The following is a 26,612-nucleotide window of genomic DNA, read 5'->3' on the forward strand; positions in this document are numbered from 1 at the left end:
TACCATTGTTTGCACAATGCTGCAGACTCAAACAGACAGCAATGTTTTAATAGAGGTACAGTGTTTACAGTTTTTTTTTACTACAGGCATCAATAATTAAATGAGAGTGCAGTAACTTTCATTTTAGCTTCCCCTTTTTTAGTAGGAAACTGTTTTGCTGAATTCATGACTTTCATAATTTTCATAATCTGATAGTCAGAAACTCCATTATTCAGAGTTCTTTGTTAACTGACTCATGTGATGGATGCATTTTCAGTCATTCACTGTTCTATTAAATTATTACATTAAGATGTGGCAATTTCTTGTAGCATGAAACTACAAATTTGATTCTAAACATATATCTTGCTATATATTCTGGAAAAAATAAATCTAACTTCAAGAGAGTCTTCATATACAAGTAAGTAGTGTAAAAGTGTTTCTAATTCCCATTTTTCCCATTTAATTTTCCCATTTAAGTTTTATTGCAAATTATATTATCAGCATCAGAATTGGAGTGAAAGTTGAAATGAAAAATGTCCTAGTGTCCACAAGTTTGTGTGAAACCTGATGTTCATGTTCTCCAGTAGGGTTATTTGAGATGATTCAAAGATTATCTTGAGATTCAATGGCAGCAAGAACACCTGACCCATCTGAATAAAGTCACATGCTGCAAATTTGCTTAAATTTAAATATTTCCTATGCATTGAGATTTAAGTCAACCTTTTTATCTCCAAGTTAAAAAATGATTTGGAATCTGAGATTTTCAGTGTGATCAAAGACTTTTGAACCCCATGATCAATGCACACGTCTGTTTGTGTCATCGCCACGTTCTGCAGTCCATCAGCATCTCTGAACCGGAGCTTGTGTTCATCAGACCACAGCAGGTGAAATCATCTTTGTTATCACTGCTCGGCGTTCATTTGCATCGCTGCATGTGCAGTTTTGAGCATGCGAGGCCAGAGACATGAAGTAGGTCAAAGCTGTGAGGACTGACTGACCAAGTGGAAACTGAACTGTCCCTAGGGAGGACGGGCCGGGGTAGAACGGGTTGATGCGGGAAGAGGGGAAATTGTAGAAACAATCGTATCAGAGGCAGCGCCGACCTGTTATAATGTTCACATCACATCATGGCTTCCCCCCAGCCACCCTCACAGTGGAGTCGCCTTTCCAAGCACTCATGGGTGGGGTGATGGTTCCCGTAGACCATTCGTTTGCCACAAGAGAGCTGGAGCATGTGCAACAATCCTTGTATTATATCCATGAGTTTATAAGTCCTTCTTGACCAACTGCACACAGCATCACACATTCATATTGTTTATTATGCTCACTGAACGCATGTATAGTTGTGTTGTGAGTGCGCTCTGTTTAATATTGGTGCTGCTGCACTGAATTTCTCTTTAGGGATCAATAATCATCAATCTTTTTATATCTAGTGAGATTGGGCCGCACTGCAGCTGCAGATGTTTCTTTCAGCTGTGTGTGTTTCTGTCTGGCTGTATGTGTAATATTGTCTGTGTATGTTTGTGTGTGTGTTTCACATTATAGGATTTAGGGGGCTTTATTTCCCTTTATTTGTCACATCCTGAGGATTTTATAGTGAGTGAAAGAGAGCGAACACAGACTTAACCAGAGAGAGGAAGGAAACAAGCACAGGAAAGATGGGGGAGGTGAAGGGGTTGAACTTCTCTTTGCGCACTCTTTGAAAAAAAAAAAAAAGGTTCAATCTGTTTCCATAGGGTTCTTGACTCAATTTTAAAGAACTGTTTATGCGAAAAGGTATTTCAGTGTTTTTTTTTCTTCTGGTGATAAAGTATGTTTACAAGCTGTTCATGAAATGTATTAAAAATAAGTTCAAACTAAATGAATTCATTAAAACTAAATCCATAAAATGATCTTATGATGGGAACCCTTAAAATAATCCATATGATGCGTCACCTGACAGAACCCTTTAACCTTTTCTTCTAAGAGTGCCTAACTCAGAACAGGAATATTCAATTATTTATTACATTAAATATTTATTAAATGTTAAAACGCAAAATGTAAATGATTACATTTACATTGATTTCTCATTTGAGACGTTAAATGGAAATTTTTTCACACTCTTGTCATTCCAAACCTGTATGACTTTTTCTTTCTTTCTTTCTTTCTTTCTTTCTTTCTTTCTTTCTTTCTTTCTTTCTTTCTTTTTTTCTTTCTTTCTTTGTCAGTAGATATTTAAAAAAATCCCTTTAAGGTATTCTTATTTGCATAACTAAAATTGTTCTCATGCATATGCAAATTAAGTAGGTATTTTTTTTACAGAAAGATAAAAAAAATCAACAACAAATTGAATGATTGTGGCACATGTACAAGTCAAGACCGACGACCCACACTCAACACTCCTTTAGTGGTTGCTGTGATGAGTAAATTGGCGGTTATGAGGGCACCATTTCCTGTTGGGTGCGAACTCATCTAAAAAAAAAAATCATTATTCACTGCACTTATTGTATGCATAACAATAATGGAGCTAATGAGCAACATAAATATGTGCACATCCAGACCAGTGCATACTAGATGGGACAGATAAGCCATTAGCACATGGCAGCGCGCGCGTGGTGTCAGTAGCAACAGTACGTTTACACGGAACGTGTTGCATTTAAAAACGAGACGCAGCGCAGTTGAATGGAAACCAATGACGTTTTAAAAAGTTTAACTTAGACGCGGCGTAGGCTAACGGTCAACGGTCCTGCTATGTAAACGGTGCATGTTTACAAAATAAAACAGCGCAGTCGAGCGGAAAAAAACGCATTCTGTGCAAACCGGCCATTACAGTGCCAGCAGCAGGTGTATAGCCTATGTGTGTGTGCTGTGCACGCGTCGGCCATTGTTTGTTTATCACCCAGCTATAGAGCTCTTACCCATTCAATCCCTTTTGGATTGGCATTAGCATCAGTTTTATAGCTCATCTGCAAGATCATTAAATAGATTCATGACTGTACATTAATCCTGAGCGCGTGTGTGTGTGTGTGTGTGTGCAGAGAAAGGGGGGCTGGTAGTCCTCGAGCACAATGCAAGGTCATAAGAGAAGCATTTCATGGCCACAGAGAGGGGGAATATTAGGAATGAGAGATGGAACAAAACGGGAGGGGGGAAGTCTAAGAGAACAAGACAGCATATTCATATCCATCCCTGTATTTATAGTAAGCCTGCGGGGAGGGGGCCGAAGAGGGCGTGGCTTCGGTTATGACATTCTCTCTGATTGCCTGAGAGCGGAGGAGACAGAGAGAGAGGCTGTTTCAGCGCGCATGCATGTGTGTGAACCAAAGAAGGGAGCTGTTTTCTAGCATGCGTGCTCGTGTGTGTGTGCGCGCATCCACCTTATTTTGAATGCGCTCCTGAGAGAGAGAGAGGGTCATGTGTGTAGAATGTGTCAGAGGGGGTGAAATCAAGCTGGCTGCATGAAATCTGTGTGACTCAAACACAGTGTTCAGCAAGAGACAGACCCTTGGAGAATGAGGTAAGACTGGGCTTTCTTTATTATTTATGACTGTAAATTCACTGTGTAGCCTATTCCTCTCAGCATGACCGGCTGTATGTTTATGTGTTCGCCCTCCATCTCCTCACACACACAGTGGAGGCTCACTGACATGTTTGTGTGTGTATGACAGCGAGCATTTCTTAGTTGCATGCATTGTCCCCTATATAGGATGAGAGTGTGTGCGTGTTTTTGGCAGATCGCGTCCACACATAGGCTATTCGTGCTTTTGCATACATGTCTGACTGTGCGCATGAATGCCACACATCGAGAGAAAGACACTAAGTGACACGAGCTGCTTCCTCTTTCAGGGTGTCTCGGTAGCATTGATTGTTATCAAGCAGTCCGTTTCACCTCTTTGCTTCAGTCTTCCACCTCCCCTCTCACCTACTCTACCTCTGTGGTGTTGTTATTTGGCTGAGGGTTTCCCTGTCTCTCTTTCTCTTCCTCTTCCCCTTGCACAATCTCTTGCCTTTCATTTTCACACTTCAAATCACTCTTAAAGAGACAGTACACCTTGAAATAAAAATTGTCATTTAGTCACCCTCATGTTGTTCCAAACCTGTATAGCATGTCTTTCTTTTGTCAAACATGCAAAGAGATGTTTGGCAGAGTGTTCATGCTGCCCTTTTTCATACAATGAAATGAAATAATGACCAGGGGTTTTAAGGCATTAAGCACTATAAAAGTAGGCTTGTCCATATGACTTGTGCACTACATACTATACAGTAGCTTTATGTGAGGAATAAACCTACATTTATTGTGCTCTTTGAAAAAATATTCTCCACCCTCGCTCTCAAATCTCAGTTATGGGATTTAAATATTCAAATATTAAATGCGTAAAAATATTCAAATCATATAGGCCTAGTCATATTCAAATTTGGCATGTCACGGCTGGTTACAAGACACACAAGATCCAGTTACATTTTGGCATCACTGGTGTCAAACCTACATGAACGAAATTTAAATGGATAATTCACCCCAAAATGAAACTTCTGTTACCATCTGTTCACCCTCATGTCATTCCAAATCTGAATGGCTTACTTTCTTCTGCAGAACACAAAAGAAGATATTTTGAATGTTTTGTCCATGCCATCAAAATTAATAGGGACGAAAACAACTCTGGATTGTATGGCCATAAAAAAGCACTGAGAGATTTTTCAAATTATCTTCTTTTGTGTTCCACGGAAGAAAGTCAAGCAGGTTTGAAAGACATGCGGGTGTTGTGAGAGCTAAATAATGACTTAAATTTCTGTCTCTTTCTCACAGTACAGTATTGCTTTTAAGACTTGAAAGACACATGAGTCATGCACTCTAAAAAATGCTGGGTTGTTTTAACCCAAATTTGGGCCAAATATGGACAAACCCAGCCCTTTGGGTTACTTCTTTATTACATTTTTAACCCAATGTTCGAGTTTGTCCATATTCGACCCAAAATTGGGTTAAAACAACCTAGCATAGCAGAGTGTATGGAGCATGTTTATAGTGCTTTTTGCCAGACTGGTTATCATTTACCTTCTTTTCATTAAAAGAGAAGTATCATCATTCTGATAAACTTCTCCTTTTGTGTATCATGGATTAAAGAAAATCATACAGATTCAGAACAATGAGAGGATGAGTTCATTTTGGGGTGAACTAACCCTTTAAATGCAGATATGTAGCAGTTGGGATAGATGCTCCCTAGAAAGGTGGATTGAAAGATAGATGTATGAGTCTTCAGAGGCAAAACTTGCCAGATAAGCAGGGATGAAACGCAGGGAGATGAGTTCCTTGCATGTCACGATGTCAGACTTCAGGGGAAGTGCTGGAAAGAATACAGTGACTCAAGCTTCTTAATATGGGATTAGAGTGTGTGTGTGAGAGAGCGTGTCCGTGTGTGTTTTCATGTACACATGCTGAAAAGGAGCGACAGTGCAGAAAAGGAGTCGTGATTGTCAGATAAGCGTTCTCATATCAGCATGACCTCTCAGCTCCTATACATTTACTGCTCTGAGCTGTCCCTCAAAAGCTCTGCTATCTATCCATCCTGTCCAGAAGAAAATTGTATTTCTCAGAAGTTGCAGTTTCATAGCTGAAGTGAGTTATGGGAAACGAGACAATATGACAGTATTGCTGTTTTTATTGTATTTTTGATCAAAGAAAACCTGCTTTGGTGAGCATGAAATAATTCTTTCAAAAACAATAAATAATCTAGTGTATGAGCTGAGACATTAGCTACTGTATGTTTCCACCCAAAGTGTGATAACTTATGCGCAAAATTGGAATATTGCATAAAACATTTGCGAATAAAGCAGCGTTTCCATCCCACGTGTTCAAGAGAACAAAATCGTCACTTTCTGGGACATTGGTGTAAAATATCTGTATTAAAAATGGAAGTTTGAGATGCTGCGCGATGCGATTGGTCCTGTTATCCAATCACATCCACTGTTGAGTAAAGTGTTTCCATCGTAGTTTATGTGCATGTCTTCTTATTATATAAAAAATATATGCGCCTTATTTGAACACATACGTTTTTAATGCGTTTCCATCCAGGTTTTTTTAATGCGATATCCCAAAATGTGCATAAAAATAGGTGGATAGAAACATAGCTATTGTTGAGATCTCTTCTGAGTGAGATTACTGGACCTTTTCCTCAGGAGAAAAATGGGAGACTTAATCGCGTTGCTGACTAGGAGAAACCAGTGAGATTATACAAAGATCTCATTTGTGATATTTTATTCCTATGGGCAGCAATCAGAGCAAGGCATATCTTAATCAACTTAGTCTCAGGCCATATTTGCTAATTGCCTTTGCAGAAATGCACTTTATCATAGTCAGTCCACAACATGTATGTTCAGAATAATGCTTACTTTATTGGTGCTTGGTGCATTTGTGATGTCATTTACTTGTAGATAATGAACATTCATAAGGTCTGTGGACAGACACACATTTGCAGCTTCAAGAGATCACGAGTGTCAGGACTAACTGTGTCACGGATGTGGTTTGTATTATCACTGGTCACATCACATGAGTTTCTGTGCTGTTGTGTAGGTATGATGTTGTGGTTTGTGTGATTAGACAAGTTGGTTTGTTTCCGTTTTGAGTGGTGTTTAATGTTATGGGTATGTTGCACTTCATAGTGTGACGAGTGTTGTGTTGGCATATTGTCAGGAAAGAGTTTGTGGGAGCTGCTGGGAAATATACATTGTGTGTTTTAGCTGTTTTGTATGTCATTCAATTGATAAAAAGTGATAGTGAAGAGTTTTACGTCGGAACTAATGATTTCTATTTCAAATAAATGCTGCTTTCTATTCATCAAAGAATCCTGAAAATAGTATCACGATTTTAAATTGAATAACATTTTTACCGTATTTTTGATTAAATAAATGCAGCCTCGCTGAGCATGAGAGACTTCTTTCAAAAACATAAACGAATCTTTCCGACCCCAAACTTTTGAAAGATATGTGCTCTTCCACATCTTGTGAGCTTAATGTTATTTAAAGGGATAGTTCACCCAAAAACATGTAGTTCTCTCTCAACAACATGTTTTTTCCCCCTTGGAAGACGAAATGAGATGCAGAATGTAGAAGCTGCCATTTTCCATGTAGTCAAAGTTGAAGTCCTCAGGCTCCAAAAAAAGACAAACAAGGACCATAAAACTAGTCCATGCAACTCATATTCTATTAGCAAAGTCTTTTGAAGCCATACTAAAGCTTTGTGTGAGCTGTCTATCTGTCAAGGCAAAAATGTTGACTTGAAAATCATATTTTACAGCCATGGTTACCATTTACAAAAAAGCGCAGCTTAGACATTCAGCTAATTATCTTCTTTTGTGTTCCGCTGAAGGGTTTAGAATGAGTGGAAGTAAATGTACCTGATCTTTCATAATTTGGGTGAGCTTTCCCTTTAAATACATTTTTCGTGATGCATTACATTCAGCCTTTAATATTTGTGCCTTTGTCCGTGTGGAAGGAGCATCACTCCATGGCAATGAGAGAACACAGCGGTGTGTGTGTGTGTGTGTGTGTGTGCGGGCTCCCTGTGGTGCTCTGCTCTGAGAGATAAGACCAGAGCTCAGCTTCTTCCCAGCCTCCACTGGGAGCGTAAAACAGGATTGATCCCATGGATCTCCAATTCCCCTCAGTTTCTTTAACTCAAGTCAATACAGTAGACAGATCAAGTTTAAACGGGCACATTCACTCAGTCAGGACACCGGAGTGGTTTCACACAGGCGTTCCACTGCTCGATCAATATATATGCCTGCTTATGTGTAGCTGACAGATTTTAAGGGGGCCCACAGCAACAACCTGAAGCGGGGCCCTGGATACCCCAACTACTGCCCTGCATATAGGCCTATATATGTGATAGATTTGCTAATGTGTAAATTGTTAAATGCGTTATGCAATCCGATGACTGAACACTATGATTTATACATATAACACGGTTTATGATAAAACGGTATTGGTATTTATCGATGGTACACCATTGTCGGTAACGATATAAATTTTTTTCGATATAACACTCAATATTTTCATTAAAATGCGCACGCATCTCCCGTAAATCTTAAACAGCCTATCAGATGTTTTGATAAATCAGCGTGCTACCATTGACAAGCAAACAACCAATAAGATCTAAACAGCCAGGTTGCGTTGCTCTCATGTTCGGTTGCGTCACCGCATTGACATCCAATATCTCTTTCAGTTTTAGAGGATTGTATTACAGATGTCAATCCACCTCAAAGTTTGCCTTGATTGTTCTACGTTTACACTTTTACATTGCACACATTTTGTAACATTTTATTTAAGTTCGAGAGTTTCTTTAACACTTACTTTTTTATCTTAATATAATACATAAAGAAGATATTTTTGTTTACATTTTGTTTTTGACTGCTAAAACTAATATACTTTGTTGTTTGCCTTAATAATGTGGACCCCCCCCCCCCCCCCCCAAATAATAACTTAATAATGTCTTTAAAAAAAAAAGGTTATAAAAATTGCCAATAATTATCGATACCGAACGATATGAAACATTATATCGTGATAAATTTTTTTAGCTATATTGCACAGCTATATATATTGCTCTCAATGCTAATCAAACTAGCTTTTAGGCTAACTGAAATAAAACCATGCCAATCTCTAGGTATGGTGAAGGCTATGTGATGATGTGGGGCTATTTTAATTCCAAAGGCCAAGGGAACTTTATCAGGATGCATAGTATCCTAAAAAAAATTTTTTTTAAATACTTAAAAATAAAAATCTGCCTGCCTCTATGGGAATTTAACATAGGGGTGTACTAACTTATGCACCATGTATTTTAAGGAAGAACATTTATTTATTTACGATACATTATTCATTCACAAAGAAAATTGGTGTCCTTAAAGGTTGGATTTTTCCTAATTTTTTTAATTAAGGCATTAAGTTCAATTTCCAAAATATGATTTTTTATTCCTCTTTTTAGTCAACTTTAGCATGGGTGTATTAACTTATGCATTGCACTGTATATATATAACAGAGAGAGAGAAATGTAGCCTTGCATTTATTTTTTGCCTGAAGTATCAGATTAGAGTTTACTATTTAAAATGCTTCAACCTTTCTCTGCAAAACAGAGAAACCACTGCCAAGAGTATATATCAAAAAAGCACTGGCATGTGCTGGCATACACTAATTCAATAGAATTCAACCCCATTGTGCACAAATCCGATTCAACTCTTGTGAATCAATAATAGCATTAACATAATGAAGTCTTTGCTGAGCTATGATTGGCTGGCTTAGGCTTTTGACCTCTAAACACTGAGATGGAGGAAGTGAAGAGCAGACTGTCATGACTGCTCAGTGACTGAGAGTGCATGATGTGCCTTTTGCATGGAATCAGTTGATGAGGAAATGTTGCCTAAAAGTAATGTTTATACTATTTAAATTATGGGTAAATTGCAACATTTATTTATTTATTTATGTATTGCCATTGTTGCATGAAACGCTTTGTGCTCATGTGACAGGATTAAAAAAAATTGGTGCTGGATTTAGTTTGAAACTATTTCCACTCAGAAATTGCTAGTAAAGTTAACACATAATTACGAAGAACTAGCAAGTAACAAATTTAATTAAACCTAAAACTTTGAAGTAGAATTTTTTATTTATTTTATTTACATCATTTTGTACTGCTAGGCTGCTAGTCAACTTTATTACATGTTTTACATTATATTATCATATGATATTTTTAAATTATTATAATGTTCTTTTTTAATTAGTTAACTAATCAATCAATTATATATTCCATCCAAAGTCCTAAATCTGGGATTTGTAATGAAAAGCTAATTACAATTAAAATGAATAAATAATTTTAATAAAAATAATACCGATCAAGATAAAAGATTAAATATTTTATTTGTTTACTTGAATGTCATGCGACCATTAACGACATCAGAGAACTGTGAACATGCAAATGAAATATTAACTTAAAATCTCAGGGGGTACTTCACGTCAAAGCGATTTGGCTTACAAAAAAGGTTATGAATCCCTGACCCAAAACACGTATGCTATGCTCACCAACACATTTAAATACATGCGTTACTATCTTGAGAAGCCCATATTACATTAGCTCACAATGTGCCGAACATTTCTTTTTGCATTTCTCAGGTTATATACAAAGAAGAAACCCACCTGTGCATGTGTGTTACTCTAAATTCTTTATGCACAGTGCTGGAGCAGCACTCCCCTGGTCTGAGTATGACTGTGTGGGTTTGTGCCAAGAGCCATGATGACTCAGGTCCCTCCACCCTCTCATAAGACCAACGGCCATCACTGGCGCAACTCACAGGAACTCCTGCGCAGTTCAGGCTGCCATCATACAACAAACAATCAGTCACGTAGCTTGTCTAAGACAGAGCCAGATCTTTCAAAAAACTGCGATGTGTTTAACGCCTTTAATTTGAGTTATTAGCTCAAGCTTTAGACTAGTGGTTCTCAGCTCAAAAGTGGGTCACAGGTTTGTCTGATTAGATTGCAGACAGCATTGAAGATGCTAAATGCAAAGAGTAAAATGCAACTAACCATATAATTGTTCATTGATACGAAAGCAAAATAAACAGGCTTCCTAAATAAAGAAGTAAAGAGTTCCTATATTGTTGGTTGTTGATATCAAAGGCTGTGTGTCCAACCAGACTCTATTTTTGTTGCAAACTGATCTGTCATTTTGTGAAAGCAGCCAATTTAGGCACGTGCCAACATGGACAGTTTGCATTGTACAAAAATAAGTACGATTTTGGTACTGTGTTGGGTTGCCACTTGACATTCATTGTGAAGTACTGTAAAACTGTTGAGAACTTAAGAGGTTGGTTTTTAGATGTAGTAAAATGTGTGGATATTTAACTTAGGATTGACAGGATGTCTTCATATGAGAATCTTTCTGAATCGCACATACTATAGAAGACAAACAGGATGTGGGCAGGTGCATTCTATCCGCTTAACCGTTTTCGTCTTCTGGAAGTGCCCTTGACACGTCATATTGAAGTAACGTTTTTTGCTCTCTCTTCCTCTCCTGTCTCTCTCTTATGTTGTATTTACTTCCATATTCCATTTATGGTTTGTTTCTGTCTTGTACATTTGTCTTTGTCACACCTTCTTACCAAACTTCTGTGTTTCTCTCACTGTCTCTTCCAGGCAAGGACAATCGCATTTTACCACTGTCTCAGGAAACAGAACTAGAAAACTATCAGGCCCCTGCAACGTTCTCTGCTCTGAAAACTAATCTTTAAATGCACATGCTCAGTGCTGAGAGAGAATTGCTTTGATTGGAACTCCCTCCGTGTTCACAAACGCACACACTCTCACACAAACATACACATGCACACAGAGACTTCCCTGTTCCGTTTCTGCTGAGGGCACAGATTGAAAGACTAAAAAGATTTTTCTTTAGAAGCCCAGTATGAACTCAAGACCGAACTTGACATGTTTTTCTATAATGGAAATCTAAATCATTTTGCAAAATAAAAACACCATTACGGAGTTAGGGTATTTTCTTCGTGAAGAGGAAGGAAATCTGTGCGTGATCATCTCAGACTGTGAGCCACTGTGAACAAGTCAACAGGAGCGCTACGCCAGCTAAGGAGACCATGACATCACATGGAAAACTGAGAAAGGAAAAGGGGAGTCTGGCGGAGTATGAGACTCAAATCAAAGGTAAAAGGAATCAATTTGATTGTAGAATATTTAGTAAAGATGTTTGTGCAAATCCTTTAACTGCCATCTATGGCATTGTGTGTGAAAAAACACTGTCAATTCAAGTGAATTGGACTGTATAGGCTTTGCTTCTCTGTTGGCAAGGTGCTTAATTTTAATTAATTGGAAACAGTCCTGTCCCCCTTCTTTTAAACTGTGGGCCAGAGATGTTTTACAATTCCTTAATTTAAGGGGTTCTGGGTCTGAGTTCACTGTCATGTGGCGTCCTTTCATAAATTATCTTCAAAACCAATTATAACTGTAAGTGGATGAACTGATGCTGGTGTCAGGTTTTGCTTATGATTTACTGATGTTATTCTTTCTCTTTTTTTCTTTATATACACATACAATGTAAAATAACAATGTCTGTGTGTATGCTGTGTTGTTGGTTGTGTTGATGCGTGAATATGTTTGTTGTTGATTGTTGTTTAAACAAATAAAAAATGGGGAAAAAAGAGAGAGATAAAAAAGAAATCAATTTGATCTCATGCTCTCTTTCTTTTACTTGGCTAGGTAGTACAGACTAATGTACATCTCAAAATGTAATGTGTGTTCTATGTGTGAGATGTAGGCCTGCACTGTGATGTATTTATAGGCAGTATTAGGGATGCTGTCTTCCCTCATCCAATCAGCTCTGAGCCCCAGGCCAGAGCCACTAGTGCTAGGAGATGCAAATTCATCAGTTCATGGTGCTTTTTGTGCTGAAAACCATCCATACATGATCTCTTTCCCTTCTATCTCTTTTTTCAGAGGTGCGTGGTCAGCTATCAGAGCAGCTCAAAATCCTAGACGCGCAGCTGGAGGTCAAGACCCAGCAGCTGCAGGATCTAAGCGAGTACCTGCGCAGACGAGGGGAGATTGAGGCAGAATATGCCCGCTCTCTGGAGAAACTCAGCGAGAAGTTCACAGTGAAGACTAAGAGGTACCCACCCTACTTTTTGCATTGATGGATGGATGGGTGGATGGGTGGATGGATGGATGGATGGATGGGTGGATGGATGGATGGGTGGATGGAAATATGGATAGATGGATTGGTGGATGGATGGAAGTATGGAAGGATGGATGGATGGAAGGATGGATGGATAGGTGGGTGGATGGAAGGATGGATGGATAGGTGGGTGGATGGAAGGATGGAAGGATGGATGGGTGGATGGATGGATGGATGGATGGATGGGTGGATGGAAATATTGGTATGACTAGTATGGATGGATGGATGGATGGAAGTATGGATGGATGGAAGGATGGATAATAGGTGGGTAGGTGGGTGGGTGGATGGAAAGATGGAAGGATGGATGGATAGGTGGATGGGTGGATGGAAATATGGATAGATGGATTGGTGGATGGATGGAAGTATGGATGGGTGGGTGGATGGATGGATGGATGGATGGATGGGTGGCTGTATGGTTGGATAGGTGGGTGGGTGGATGGAAGTATGGATGGATAGGTGGTCGAAGGATGGATGGATGGATGGGTGGATGTATGGTTGGATAGGTGGGTGGGTGGATGGAAGTATGGATGGATAGGTGGTCGATGGATGGATGAATAGGTGGGTGGGTGGATGGAAGTACAGTATGGCTGGATGGGTAGGTGGTGGATGGATGGATGGATAGTTGCGTTTATAAATCAAATATAATTTTGTAAATTGCATAAACAATCATGAACAAAACAATATCATGTACTTATGCATAGTTTAATACAAAGAGCTGAAGAGCCATTCTCACAGAGTAAATTTTTTTACATGATGCAGTGGAATAGAACCCCCCCCCCACACACACACACACACAAAGTCTCGAGACATGTTTTTTAAAAGTTGAACTTCTTTTAACTTTACATGGCTTTCTAAACATATTGCTCTCTTGTGCAATACGCGAGTGCAACAGTCAAATATATCCGTCTAGCCCATGTTTACAGAACGTAATGAAAAGCAGCACAGAAAATGCGTTCTATATGAATGGCTTGGTTATGTTTTTGACGTAAACAAGGTCTTCTCCGGCATTGAGTTTTTCTATTTCTGCAATGATTTGAATGAACGATGCAGCACCGCCGCATTAAGTAGGTTAAACTGGAAAAACATTAAAACACCAAAGTGCAACAACTCTTACATCACCATCCCATCTCGTGTGCCACAAATAAGGCTGCCTGAAGCACACCTATAATTTTAATGCACCGTTTTTGCATTTGAATGTGGATTTTTCTTTTAAATTCGACGAATATTAAAAATTCTAATTTTAATTTGACAGCCCTAATAGGTGGATGAATGGATGGATAGGTGGACAGACAGATAGAGTGGCTTCACGCAACGATTTGTTCAAACAAATCATTTTATTCAGTAACCAAAATTAACTCTATTTGTGAGTGAGTCATTGAATCATTCACTCAACCAATTTGTTCAAAAACACTAATCCATTTAGGAACACCACTACTACTGTGTTATTTCTCTGAGATGTGCAACTGCTGTGGCTTCGTTCTGAAATATTTTCATTGGCGGAGCAAAAGTACATAAAGTAACTGGCAATATTGTGTCTAAAATGTGAGCCACTCCATATTAACTGTTTAATTGTTTTTTATTCATGTTTCGTGTTTTTTGTTTTTTTGACCTCGTAATTTTGAATCAAACTGGATTATCCGGTGAAACGGAAGACTTCTCTCTGGTGATATATGCCAGACTTGCAGACTTCTCCAATCATTAGTCTTCTTAAAACCGCTCATTTCTCACAATCAACTGCAAGCTCGCATTCAGAGCTGCCTTCTGCCTTAAAACGACTGATAGAACCAAGTTCCCGGCATACATTTTTCTTTTTCAGGATTCCGTTTCACACTGAAGTACGTCACAATAAGGATGAAAAGATCTGTTGCCGCTTCTATTAGATTGCGACTTTAACCAACTCTTTCATTGTCTCTGCTCCTTTCTCTCTTTAGGAAGGAGCAGTTGGACCTGTCGGTGGCTCAGTGCTGGTCTGTTCTGCTGACCCAGACCAGACAGGAGAGTAGAGATCACAGTTCACTGAGTGAGCTCTGCGGCAACACACTCACGCAGCGGCTCTCACACTGCATAGAGGACACACACCGCCTGGCAAAGCGGGTACAGAATCCCCACCATATTACCAGCTCCGACATCTAATTCCCCTCTCTTTCTCTTCCTCTCTTATTTACCGATATGAAACACTCCCCCACACAAAACACAACCAAAGCATCTTCCTTATTTCACACACCGACTCTTATTTTCTGTTTCAGAGCAAGGAGGTGGGACTCCAGATGCAGGATGAGCTCTTGAAAGTCACCACAGAGATGCAGACGGTAGGTCGGGGGCTGTTTTGCTGTGAACATGCTAAATTTACACTGAGCAACACGCTCTAGTGAACTGAAATAGAGTCCAAATGGCATCAGCTTTGAATAACATCATCTCACTGCGGCCAAAGACAGCATGATTAAACTTGACTAAATACCACATGATGCACATATTTGCTCATGCATTCACGATTGAATGTGTCTGCATGTCTTTCTGTAGACCGTTTTGGTCCTGTAGCACCCCCCCTGCTTTCCAGAGCTCATTTTTCTCGCTGTGCTCAGGTCAGAGCTGCAAGATCAAGCCCACTGACCCCGGCTGACAGCAGCTGTGTGCTCTCTACCCTCCAGTAGACAAACAGCTTGCCTACCACAAGTGTCTTGGCTCAAGGCTCAGGGTTTTTTTGTTTGCGTGTATGTCTTTTTGCAGTCTTAGAAGGTATTTAATGTCTCTTAAAATAAATACGCTTAGCTTGATCATAAAAATAAAAATAGGGATTTATAAGAGTATGTAAAGTAGGACGTAATTGAACATGTCACCTTGGCAAGTAGTTTTTTTTTAATCTTGTTTTATTTATAAATCAAATAGTAATCTTAAAATGTATACCCCCAGTTTCACAGACAAGGCTTAAGCCTAGTCCCAGACTAAAATGCATGTTTGAGCTGTTTTAACTGAATGCAACTTGCACTGATATATCTTAAAATATGTCAGTCTCATTGTTTTGTCTCAAGATACACATCAGTAATGTTTTTTTCTAAGGCACTTTTATAAAAGCTACTTAAATGTCCTAATTGAAGTTTGAATCAAGGCCTAATCCTGGCTTAATCTAAGCCCTGTCTGAAACCGGGCCGTGGCTTATTATGGTAGTAATAAAAAGATTAGCCCATGGATTAAAAATAAACTTAATATTATTAATAATAATAATAATGTATTATAATTTTATAATATAGTTTATATAATCTTCAAATGTCTGGCTTATGTTAAAAACAATAACAGCAGTTATTTGCCCATGAATAAAACAAGATAAATTCAAAATAATGATAAAGATTAATAGTAAGAATAATAATAATTATTATTAATATTATTATTGTTGTTTTTGTTACTGTAGCTTTTTCACCTTGTTTTATTTATACATCTAACCATAAGTTTAAAATATCTGGCTTATTATGTTAAAAACAATTAAAATGATGTGCCTATGGAGTAAAAATAAACATTTGTAATAATAATCGTATAATAATAATTGTTATTATTATTATTATTATATTTTTATCTTGTTTTTTTTTTCATTAATTTAACAATAAACTTTAAATATCTGGATTATTCTGTTAAAAACAATACACAATTATTTGCACATGGAGTAAAAATAAACTTTAATTTAATCTTAATTTACACAATTTTCTTTCTCAAGTAAGTTTACCTTGTGTTAAAGATGTTTAGATATTACTGATAAACAAGATACAAATATGATTTTTCTGTGCATCTCTTACAGGCTTTGAAGACTTATCATCAGTACCACATCGACTGTCTGGCTGCTGAAGGAAAGCTCAAAGAAGCCACACGACTGGAGGAGAAACAGACGGGCAAGTCATCTGATCTCGGGCTCATCCAATCAGGGGGGCAGAGGCGCAGCTCTGTGAAAAAAATAGAGAGACTGATGGAGAAGGTAAAAGCTGTAGTTTGTGAAAAAAGAAAGCTGGTAACATCCGGAGCTTTGCTCTGTGAAGATGGCACAGGAAGAGCAAGATCTCACTTGATCTGTAACCCCCAGTTTCCACCGTACTTGTGCTTTCTTTACAGAGACAAGGGAAAGTACAGGAAACTCAGCTGAAGTGCACTAAAGCTCGTAACGACTACTTGCTCAACTTGGCAGCAGCTAATGCCTCCATGAATAAATACTATCTGGAGGACATTTGCACTCTGATTGATGTGAGTCTAACACACTGCTGTCCCATTACCATCTGTCTAGACACTCTCTTGGATGTATTTGTTTTAGTTCCCTTTTCATTCTGAATTGACCTCTGACCAAAAATAGCACAGACCATTCAATCTAATGTATTTACTGTATGTGTCCATTGAGAGAACACTAGAGAAAACCATCTACACTACCAGTGAAAAGTATGTACACACTTCTTAAACAGCTTTTGATCTGAAGACTTATGCTTAAATGCTTTAAAAGCTTTATAAGACAAATATTTATAGGCCCTATGTATGAATTTCTTGACAAAACCATTTTTAATGAATGATTAGAATCACAAAGATGAAAGAAACGAGCTAACCACAGCCTGCATACAGTACTGTTAAAATCCCAGGATGCACCTCACGGAGTCACTAGATAATTCCCACACTTCCATTTGTGTTATTTCATAGTTTCAATGACTTCACTATTGTTCTACTCTTTGATAGGCACTGTGCATATTTTGTGGCACTGAAATCTTCAGGTCTCAAGTGAGCTCTGAAATGTGTGTATGATGGTTTGTTATTCCCATTGCCTGAGGCACGTAGTAGAACAAGTCACATCAAAAACATCACAGCAGGTTTAGTCAGTAAGCGACGTGAATCAGAACATTCGTGTTTGCTCAAAAAATGACTGTATTTTCTTCTTTTTGTCTTTATCTTGCCATCTGGCTGATGTTGAATGCAGTGCACAGATCTGGGGTACCACCTGTCTGTGTCTCGGGTTATACGAGGATACCTCTCCAACAGAAACCGAACCCTCCAGAATATGAAAAATGGCTTTCAGCAGCTAGACACGGCAGTGACTGGACTCAACCAGAGCCAGGATAGAGATGCTCTGCTTCAGGCCCACAACACTGCATTCTGTCTGCCTTTCCGCTTTCAGTACCAGCCCCATGAAGGAGACCAGGTAACGCTTGAGAGAGACTAAATGCTTTCAGTGCAGCTTTCAGTAGCTCTTGAATTAATGAAATCCTTGAAATACTTTGGTGTTATAATGTGTCTAATGATGATATATTAAGAATCTAAACTTATTTAATGTTTTAATACAAATACAAGATATATTTTATATGCACAACCTAGATTTTTTTATAGAAATGAATCGTTTTATTCAGCAAGGATGCATTAAATTGATCAAATTCTCCATAAAGACATTTATGTTACCAAAAAAAATCCTATTTTAAATAAAATAGGCTGTTCTTTTGAACTTTCTATCAGTTAGAGTATCCTGAAAAAAACAATAATAATCACAGTTTCCACAAAAATATCAAGTAGCACAAATGTTTTCAACATTGATAATAATAAGAAATGTTTCATGAGCATCAAATCAGCATATTAGAATGATTTCTGAAGGATTGTATATTAAATATATTCAATTTTTATATTTCGCAGTATTACTGTTTTTACTGTAGCCTTGGTGAGCATAAGAGACTTTTTTCAAAAACATAAAAAAACTTTACCAACCCCAAGCTTTTGAATGGTAGTGTAATATATATATATATATATATATAAAATTTTATATATATATTAATAGATTTAATATAATTTTAAAGGCATAATTCTTTTTTTTTTGGGGGGCAATTGAAAGGGTTTGATAATAAGGGATCATGTGGCCATCATGATGTAGAATAAAAACATCTGGTGTATATGACAGGTCTGTGAGGTGAGCGCAGAAGGCCAGGTGAGGTATGAGCTTGAGACCAGATTCCAGCAGCTTCAGTCCAGACTGGCATCTGTTACCTTGGAAACTGACGAGGTAAAATCTATGCTACGCTCTTTATTTTGGTGCACTCCTCCAGAGATGCTCACAGTGTTATTTTTATTTTTTTCACTGACTTCAGGTCAGTAAAACACTTAAGGCAACACACTCAAATCTTCTGGAGAGCATCTGTGATGATGATTGCATCCCCACCCCGGACGCCTCAGCCGCCCCATCAGTGGAGAGCACAGGTGATGGAACAGGAGCCAAACCCAGCCTCGCCAAACGCAGAGCCAATCAACAGGACACAGAGACCTTCTACTTTACAGTAAGAGCTCTTCCCAACATGGATTGATATTGATATGACCAAAAATATGTGGAAATGTCCTTCTCTTCAACAAGGATTCATTAAATTGATCAAAAGTGACAGTAAACGTGATTAATGTTTTTAACGTTCAAATTAATGTTTTTTTTTTTTCATGTTCAAAAAAAGAAAATATTCTATTCATCAAATTCAATTCAATTCAATTCAAATTTATTTGTATAGCGCTTTTCACAATACATATTGTTTCAAAGCAGCTTTACAGAAAGTGCATTTCAGAAATGTACATAGAAAAATACAGTTAGTTAATCATGTATTAATTTAGGGCATAAACATATCGCCAGCGTCGAGTCGTCTCTTCACAGGCGTCGAGTCGTCTCTGCATGGGTGTTGGGGCATCTGTAGTTTCCATGGGAGGCTGGATACAAACTAGAGCTGTCGATCTGTATTTACCTCGGGACTAGCGTCCCGAGATAACAACAGAAAAGCAGATGGGAAATAATTAGCGTAGCTGCTGTTCATAATATTAATGCATTCAATCTGATTCAACTGTAGTATAAAAGGTAAGTATTATGTGAATGCTTGGCTAAAGAGATGCGTCTTTAATCTAGTTTTAAACTGGGACAGCGAGTCTGAGCCTCGAACAATATCAGGAAGGCCATTCCAGAGTTTAGGAGCTGAATGTGAAAACGCCCTCCCTCCTTTAGTGGACTTAGATATCCTAGGAATGACTAGGAGCCTCGAATTTAGTGATCTTAAAGAGCGCGATGGATTGTAGGGCGATAGAAGTTCCGTTAAATACCCAGGAGCTAAACCATTTAGGGCTTTATAGGTCATTAGTAATACTTTGTAATTGATACGGAACTTTATAGGTAACCAATTTTAGAGATGATAGAATTGGTGTTATATGAGCATATTTTCTTGACCTAGTAAGAACTCTAGCGGCTGCATTTTGGACTAACTGTAGCTTGTTTATTGAGGATGCAGGACAACCAGCTAATAAAGCATTACAGTAATCTAGTCTCGAGGTCATGAATGCATGAACTAACTTTTCTGCATCAGAAACAGATAGCATGTTACAATGTCATCAAAGAATCCTGAAAAAATATTCATTTTTCATATTCACATTCATATTTTCAACATTGATAAAAATAAGAAATTATTCTTGAGCAGCAAATCATCATATTAGAATGATTTCTGAAGGATCATGTGACACTGAAGACTGGAGATGCTGAAAATTCAGCTTTTAAATTACATTTTAAAATATATTGCAATAGAAAACAGGTATTTTAAATTGTAATAATATTTTGCAATATTACTGTAAATTACTGTCTTGGTGAGCATAAGAGACTTCTTTCAAAAAGAGTGGTAGTGTACTGTATACCTTTAGCTTTATAATGTTCATGCAAATCATATAGCAGAAAAGTAAATACCTTGATGACTAAAAATAACGTATTTAATTTTTTTTTTAGAAAGTGAAAGAGAATGTAAGCGGCAGCTCTCTGATCTCCAAACTCGAAGCCAAGCATGACCTACTTAAAGAGGCCATACAGAAAGGTAACTAACCACAACTAATCAGTTCTTCCTCCTATAAAAGAAGAAAGAATGAATCTAAGAAAAGTCACTATGCCCTCATAGTGGGTATTTTAGGATATATAGGGTCTTATAGGGTAAGATGGTGTAAGATGCCTTATCACAATAAAAGTTTCCAGTTTTATTGTGGCAACAGTGACTTTAGTAACTATGTATTCTGTGATTGAGAACCCATCAACTCTCTATCCTCATTCTCCCTCTCTTTCTCTTTTGCAGCTGAGGCCATTGATAGCGATCCCTCCAGGTACGTCTCCCATCCCATCTGTTTCTCTGTGACTATGAGCTTTTCACACAGTCATGTGCTGACAACATTGGCCGCGATCCAGCAAACATCTGCTCTTGTTTCCTGGCCGACGGCCTTTGCGTGCTCAGCAGAAATTAAGACGGCTCCATTGAGAAATGTAACAATCAGTTTAAATGACTCGAGTGATCGAACAAAACGCAGTCAATTCATAATGAGGCTCAAACATCTCATTGTGGGATAAATAGAGTGCGTATTTACCCCAGACGGTGTGCATGCTCTAGAGTACATTTCTGTTGTGTTGTTGTCTGTTCTGTGTGAATTACTGTTATGTTAGCATGTTTGCATGAGTACACTGATGCCATAGTGTCACAGTGGAGTGCCGGTGTATATATTTCCCAGAATGCAGCCTGGTAGGGCAGTGCGTGTGCGGAAAGCCAGGCCCTGCTCCCAGTACAAGCACAAACTCTTCTCTGGAGACATGCTCTCCTTCATTCAGGTATAGCCCTGCGGCTGACAGCCCTCTGCTCTGTTAAAGACAGATTTCTGTAATGTTCTTGCTGTGTTCCTCTAACTCCATTCCCTCCATGGCTTCCTCAACACTAGCGCCTCACTCTCATGTGCTTCTGGTCATGTGTTGTTGCATTTGTGCAGTTCTGATATGGCTTTGAGCATGGCCTTCCCTCTGTCTGATTGTTGCATCTGGCGTGTCAGTGATTACTTGTGAATTTTGGTGTGACCAGTCGGCTTGTAAATCTACAAGGGAATGTTAAATAATGAGAACATCCATGGAGATAATGTGATCACTTCATGCTCCCCGAGTAAGGTTAGAGACATTGGCGCGGTTTGCACGATTGTGTTACCGAATCTTATTTGAAATGACATGCTACGTTATTTCCATAAAGTGACATGGCTGCTTATTAAATCGGGTGAGACAGACGCGCTCACAGTGTTCTCTCCAGGCATCTGTGCAGCCTAATAATCCGTGTGCTAGGCAACAAAAATGCGTGTTCACCTGTGTGAGTGAAGTCATGCGTATTTTTCTGCATGTGTGTGCTTATAAGATCCACTGTGCTGTTCTCTGAATACTGCATCATTTCAACCGTTATCAAAGCCTCTTGCTCGGTTTTTTGGTGCTCGTATATATTGCCTCTAACGTGTTATGGCCTATAAAAACAATGTGTCTTGCTTCTCATTGAAACTGCTGCCATAAGTGTTTTTTTTAATAGCCTTGGTTCTAGAATTTCTTCCTTGTTTTCTCCATAGGGATTTAAAAAATAAAAACAGGGAATGAACAGTTCAAGGAATTAACTGCAATCCCATAGAGAATTATGAATGAATAAAAATCCAAAGGCGCAATATTAAACTATTGATACGTTTACATATTTATATGTGTATGTATTTATAAATGTGTAAATTATAAAAAAAATGTATATTTAAATAATGAAGGAAACATTTGTATTTATTTATTTACTCATTTATTTATTATATAATACATATTATAATAATATAATACATCTATACTATTTATTTATAATTATTTATAAATATAATTAGATAATTATGGTTAATTAAAATAATACAAAATAATATTACATTTTTATTATTATCATCATTAAATATTCAGATATGCATCTTTGTTGATTTACGTCTTGATTACATCTTACTTATGTTTCATGTGAGTGGGTTGTTTCTCTTGAGCCCTTTTGTCGCAATTTCTTTTTCTTTGTGATTGGTGGAGATTTCTGTATTTTTGGGTGCTGTAGTTCTTTACTGGGATTGGAATGAAGTTAAAATTACTCTTGTGGCTTCTACAGAAGTATAGATTGCTTTTTATTTTGTCTAAGAATCTATATGGAGAAAACGAATGGGATTTTATCAGCATTATCTAATGCTTTGGCTAACTCCCATTTGCTTTGCTGACTTAGTGTTTTACAAACTTAGATTAAGAGCGGTTTCAAGATGTAGCCTTCTGATAGCACTGGGGAACTCCAGAATTCACGCTTTCAAGTTTTTTGAGCTTATACCCTAGCTGTTACAATAGAGCTCATAATGGCTAGGGTATAATACCAGCTAAATTCTGCACCGTCTAAGAGCTGTCACTCTTGCTTTCTGCCTTATCTGCACTTGATGTCCTTGGCTCTTTAACAGTGTCCTTAGGAGACACCAACACCAGACCACCCTGCTGAAAAGACTAGCTTAGACCAGCATGCGTTTGGGTGCTTGTAACCATTTTTAATCAACATTTAGCCTTTTTGCTTAAATGGATAGTTCACCCTGAAATGAAAATTCTGTCATCATTTACTTACCCATATGTTGTTCCAAACCTGTACGAGTTTCTTTTCTTCTGTTTAACAAAAGAAGATATTTTGAAGAACATACAGAAATTCCATCAAGTCTCTCAGTTAATATTATTTCACTAATTATATAATTACTGCTTGATAATTATGTCAAAAAATCTAAAAATTGAACATAGAATGTCTGCTGTCACTCCTTGAACTTCCTTTTCTATGCTATTCAAGGGTGATTATTGTTGGTCTGAGCATCACAAACATTGAACATAGGTCAAATTGGTCAACCAGCATGGTCTTTCTGGTGAAGCTGGTCAATGAGGGAAATCTTGATGGTTATGCTATTTAAGAAGCATATTGGGGAAGCCTGTGTCCACCAGACAGCATATGCCTGTTGAGCAGTCATGCTAGTAGTTTCAGCAGGGTGCTCTCTATTCTCTGAGATTCCCACCGTGTGTCTCTCCGTCCCTCTCTATTCCTGGGAGCTCAGGCCTGTAGAGCACTGCTCTGCCATCTGGCTCTCTGCACCATGAAAAACTACTTCCTTCTTCCACGTCCATTCTCTCACACTTTTATTCTATTGTGGTGGAGTGTCTAACAGTGTCTGCTACATCCTGCATTAGCTGTAGCTGGTGTATCTCTTCATCTTAAGTGGACAGTAAATCTATGAGATGTGCACTCTCGTTACACCGCTAATAATTGGATAATGCAGTCAGGGCCACAGAATTGCTTTGCCAACAACACTTTTTTTTTTTTTTGCTTCATTAGTTGATCAATGGGTGCAGCCCAGTAAAATGGGCTTTTTTTTTTTTTTTAAGTGGATTGAAATCAGATTTAGGAACATTGCTAACATCGAGCTATGCTAACATGTTCTTTCTGATCACAAATCCCTTAACAAGCATAGTTTTGACGAATTTCCCATTGAAACAAGATGTTTGGGTGAGATATGTCAAAGTAATTGTTCTTTTTTAATGATAAAGGATAAAATGATTAATGATTATAGGCATTATATCTGCTTCTTGAATAATTCTAGATACTTTTTATATCTGAATTGGTTCGATTTTTTAGAATGCACATTAGCTTATTTAACCACATCAACCGTTTAAAATGTACTACGGTGCATACAAATTGTGTCCGATTTTTGCATTGGTCTGAACAAAATGGCAGACAGCTTGAATGAAAATCCACTCTCTGACAGTAGGTGGCGCTTATGGAACAGCAGAATTAGAGCCGTTTCTCCGGTAACCGCTGTACACAAAGCAGCTCTGCGCTTTTAAACACTTCTTCATTAAAGAGCACCTATTATTTTTAATAGAGTTTTGTAATTAGAGTTTTTCAAATCATTATAATCATATACGGTTTTAATGATGATAATGCAAAATATGCTATAGTAATACTTAGTAATGGTTTTTCGCTAAACAGCTAGCTCAAACATTTCTTCCCTAATGATAAATGTCTTTACTGCCACTTTTGATCAGTTTAATGCATCCATGCCCAAGACACCCCAAACTTTTGAACAGTAGTGTATATACTAAAAGTGTATTTTGTTAATGCCCAGGAGTACACTAGCAAATAAATAGCAAAACGTGGACTAAAATCTAATTTTGATTTTATGCTGCCTTTAAGCCCATTATATTATTGTCTAGCCAGTACTACATTAAAACAGAGCATCCCTGACATGTTGCTTTTCATCTAAACTCCTTGTTCTCTGCTTTTTGTCTTTCTCCCTTACCCCAATTTTTCTCCCCCTTTTCTGACTGCTTTTGCTTTCATTTGCTTTTATGTCATTCTCTCCCCATTTTTCATGTTACACACTCCTTCTGGTCATGCCAAACAATCTACTCCTCCTTTATATGTCCCTCCTGTCTCTTTCTTTCCTTGCTTGGCTGGCTGTGACTGTAGAAGGAGGAGGCGGATGTCGAGGACTCAGGTACAGCTGTTTCCCCTGTCTTGCATGCATCTGTTTGTGTGGGTAAATGTATTTCTGTGCTCTCTGCACTCTTTGCCTCTCTCTTGGCACATTATGTTTGCTATACTTCATATGTATATTTGTTTTATTTCTTTCATGATTGATTCCTATACAACTCTTCCCATCCAGATGTGCATAATTATTATTCCCAATTTCCCTCCATTCTCTGTCTAACAGAGCACTGGGCAACAGATCCCCCTGGTGGTGGAGAGCTGCATTCGCTTCATCAACCTGCACGGTAAAACTGTCAATTGCAAGACAATCCCTTATTATAGCTACACTCTGTCATTTTTCCTCATTTTACACATAATGAAACAAAATGATTTACAATCACATATGATGAAAACAGGCATATATCACATATCAGTGTTATTCATAGTTGACTGCTAATAGTACGTTTACTGTGAGCACCTTTATTGTAGGCAGTATTAATGTAAAGGAGTGAGTATTTATGTATTTATAAATGTGATGTTTTAACAGGTCTGCATCATGAAGGCATTTTTAGAGTTCCTGGTTCACAGACTGAAGTCAATCATATCAGGGATGCCTTTGAAAGAGGTACGATCATGTTTAAATGGATGAATACAGGTGTATTAAAATAAGAATGTAACGTGAAGTAATGTACATTTTGGCTGGTAATTATCACAAAATAAAAATATATCACTCTGACAGTGTTTATATTGCAATAATGACCTACTGAATGTACATTGCCGTTCAAAAATGTGTTGGTTAGTCAGAATTTCTTTTCAGTAAGGATACATTAAAGTGATCAAAAGTGACCTTAAAACATGTGTAATGTTACAAAAGATTTCTGTTTCAAATAAATGCTGTTCTTTTGAAATTTTTATTCATCAAAGAATCCTGAAATTTTTTGGCATAGTTTCCAAAATATTTCTGAAGGATCATGTGACACTGAAGTAATGATTCTGAAAATTCAGCTTTGACATCACAGGAATAACAGATTTTAAATTGTAATACTATTTCACAATATTACAAGTTTTACTGTATTTTTGATCAAACAAATTCAGCTTTGGTGAGCATGAGACTTCTTCCAAACTTTTGAACTATTGGTAGTGTATATTATCTTATATTTATATACAAATATGCCTTTTAGTTCAGTCTCTTGTCTGTTTTCTCTTCTCGCTAACTGTTCTTCTTTCTTTTATTTGGTGATGCAGGAGAGGACCCGCTCACGGACACTGAGAGTGACATTGATTCAGTGGCAGGGGTTCTGAAGCTGTATTTCAGAGGTCTAGAGAAACCTCTGTTCCCCGAGGAGAGCTTTAGCCGTCTCATGGAGTGTGTCCGTAAGATGCCTTTCATGTCTGCACATTAATTTGCATCAGATAACAACATATCAAACCTAGTGGCATCTGCATGCAAATGAAGTTAGAGCATTTCTCAGAACTTTACCTTTCTGTCCCATTTTTCAATGACTTTTAACCAAGTGGTCACAAGGTAGCACCATTCATTCAAAATTTCGGGTCAGTAAGCTTTTTTTTTTAAGAAATAAATTAATATGCATTTAATTTATCAAAATTGACAGTAAAGACATTTATAATGTTTCAAA

At 37.8% G+C, this 26,612-nt stretch overlaps 1 protein-coding gene across 2 annotated transcripts in view; it reads left to right on the top strand.

Moving 5' to 3' along the window:
• Positions 1 to 3,229: 3,229 nt before the first annotated feature.
• arhgap4b (Rho GTPase activating protein 4b) overlaps positions 3,230 to 26,612 on the top strand; it is a 32,247-nt gene continuing 8,864 nt past the window's right edge. The window contains exons 1-16 of one of the 2 annotated variants that reach the window (XM_084428776.1): positions 3,230 to 3,475; positions 11,131 to 11,649; positions 12,439 to 12,610; positions 14,608 to 14,770; positions 14,923 to 14,985; positions 16,464 to 16,637; positions 16,772 to 16,900; positions 17,616 to 17,837; positions 18,582 to 18,683; positions 18,769 to 18,954; positions 20,421 to 20,505; positions 20,758 to 20,785; positions 24,976 to 25,003; positions 25,220 to 25,280; positions 25,523 to 25,600; positions 26,221 to 26,349. In XM_084428776.1, coding sequence (XP_084284902.1) covers positions 11,583 to 11,649; positions 12,439 to 12,610; positions 14,608 to 14,770; positions 14,923 to 14,985; positions 16,464 to 16,637; positions 16,772 to 16,900; positions 17,616 to 17,837; positions 18,582 to 18,683; positions 18,769 to 18,954; positions 20,421 to 20,505; positions 20,758 to 20,785; positions 24,976 to 25,003; positions 25,220 to 25,280; positions 25,523 to 25,600; positions 26,221 to 26,349 — 1,687 coding nt within the window. In that variant the 5' untranslated portion in view covers positions 3,230 to 3,475; positions 11,131 to 11,582. Of the gene's footprint in view, positions 3,476 to 11,130; positions 11,650 to 12,438; positions 12,611 to 14,607; positions 14,771 to 14,922; positions 14,986 to 16,463; positions 16,638 to 16,771; positions 16,901 to 17,615; positions 17,838 to 18,581; positions 18,684 to 18,768; positions 18,955 to 20,420; positions 20,506 to 20,757; positions 20,786 to 21,184; positions 21,282 to 24,975; positions 25,004 to 25,219; positions 25,281 to 25,522; positions 25,601 to 26,220; positions 26,350 to 26,612 lie in introns of both variants that reach the window. The other variant, XM_084428775.1, reaches the window with a different exon arrangement.

The sequence above is a fragment of the Rutilus rutilus genome (genome assembly GCF_951802725.1).
Source record: "Rutilus rutilus genome assembly, chromosome: 13".
NCBI classification, from domain to species: Eukaryota; Metazoa; Chordata; class Actinopteri; order Cypriniformes; family Leuciscidae; genus Rutilus; species Rutilus rutilus.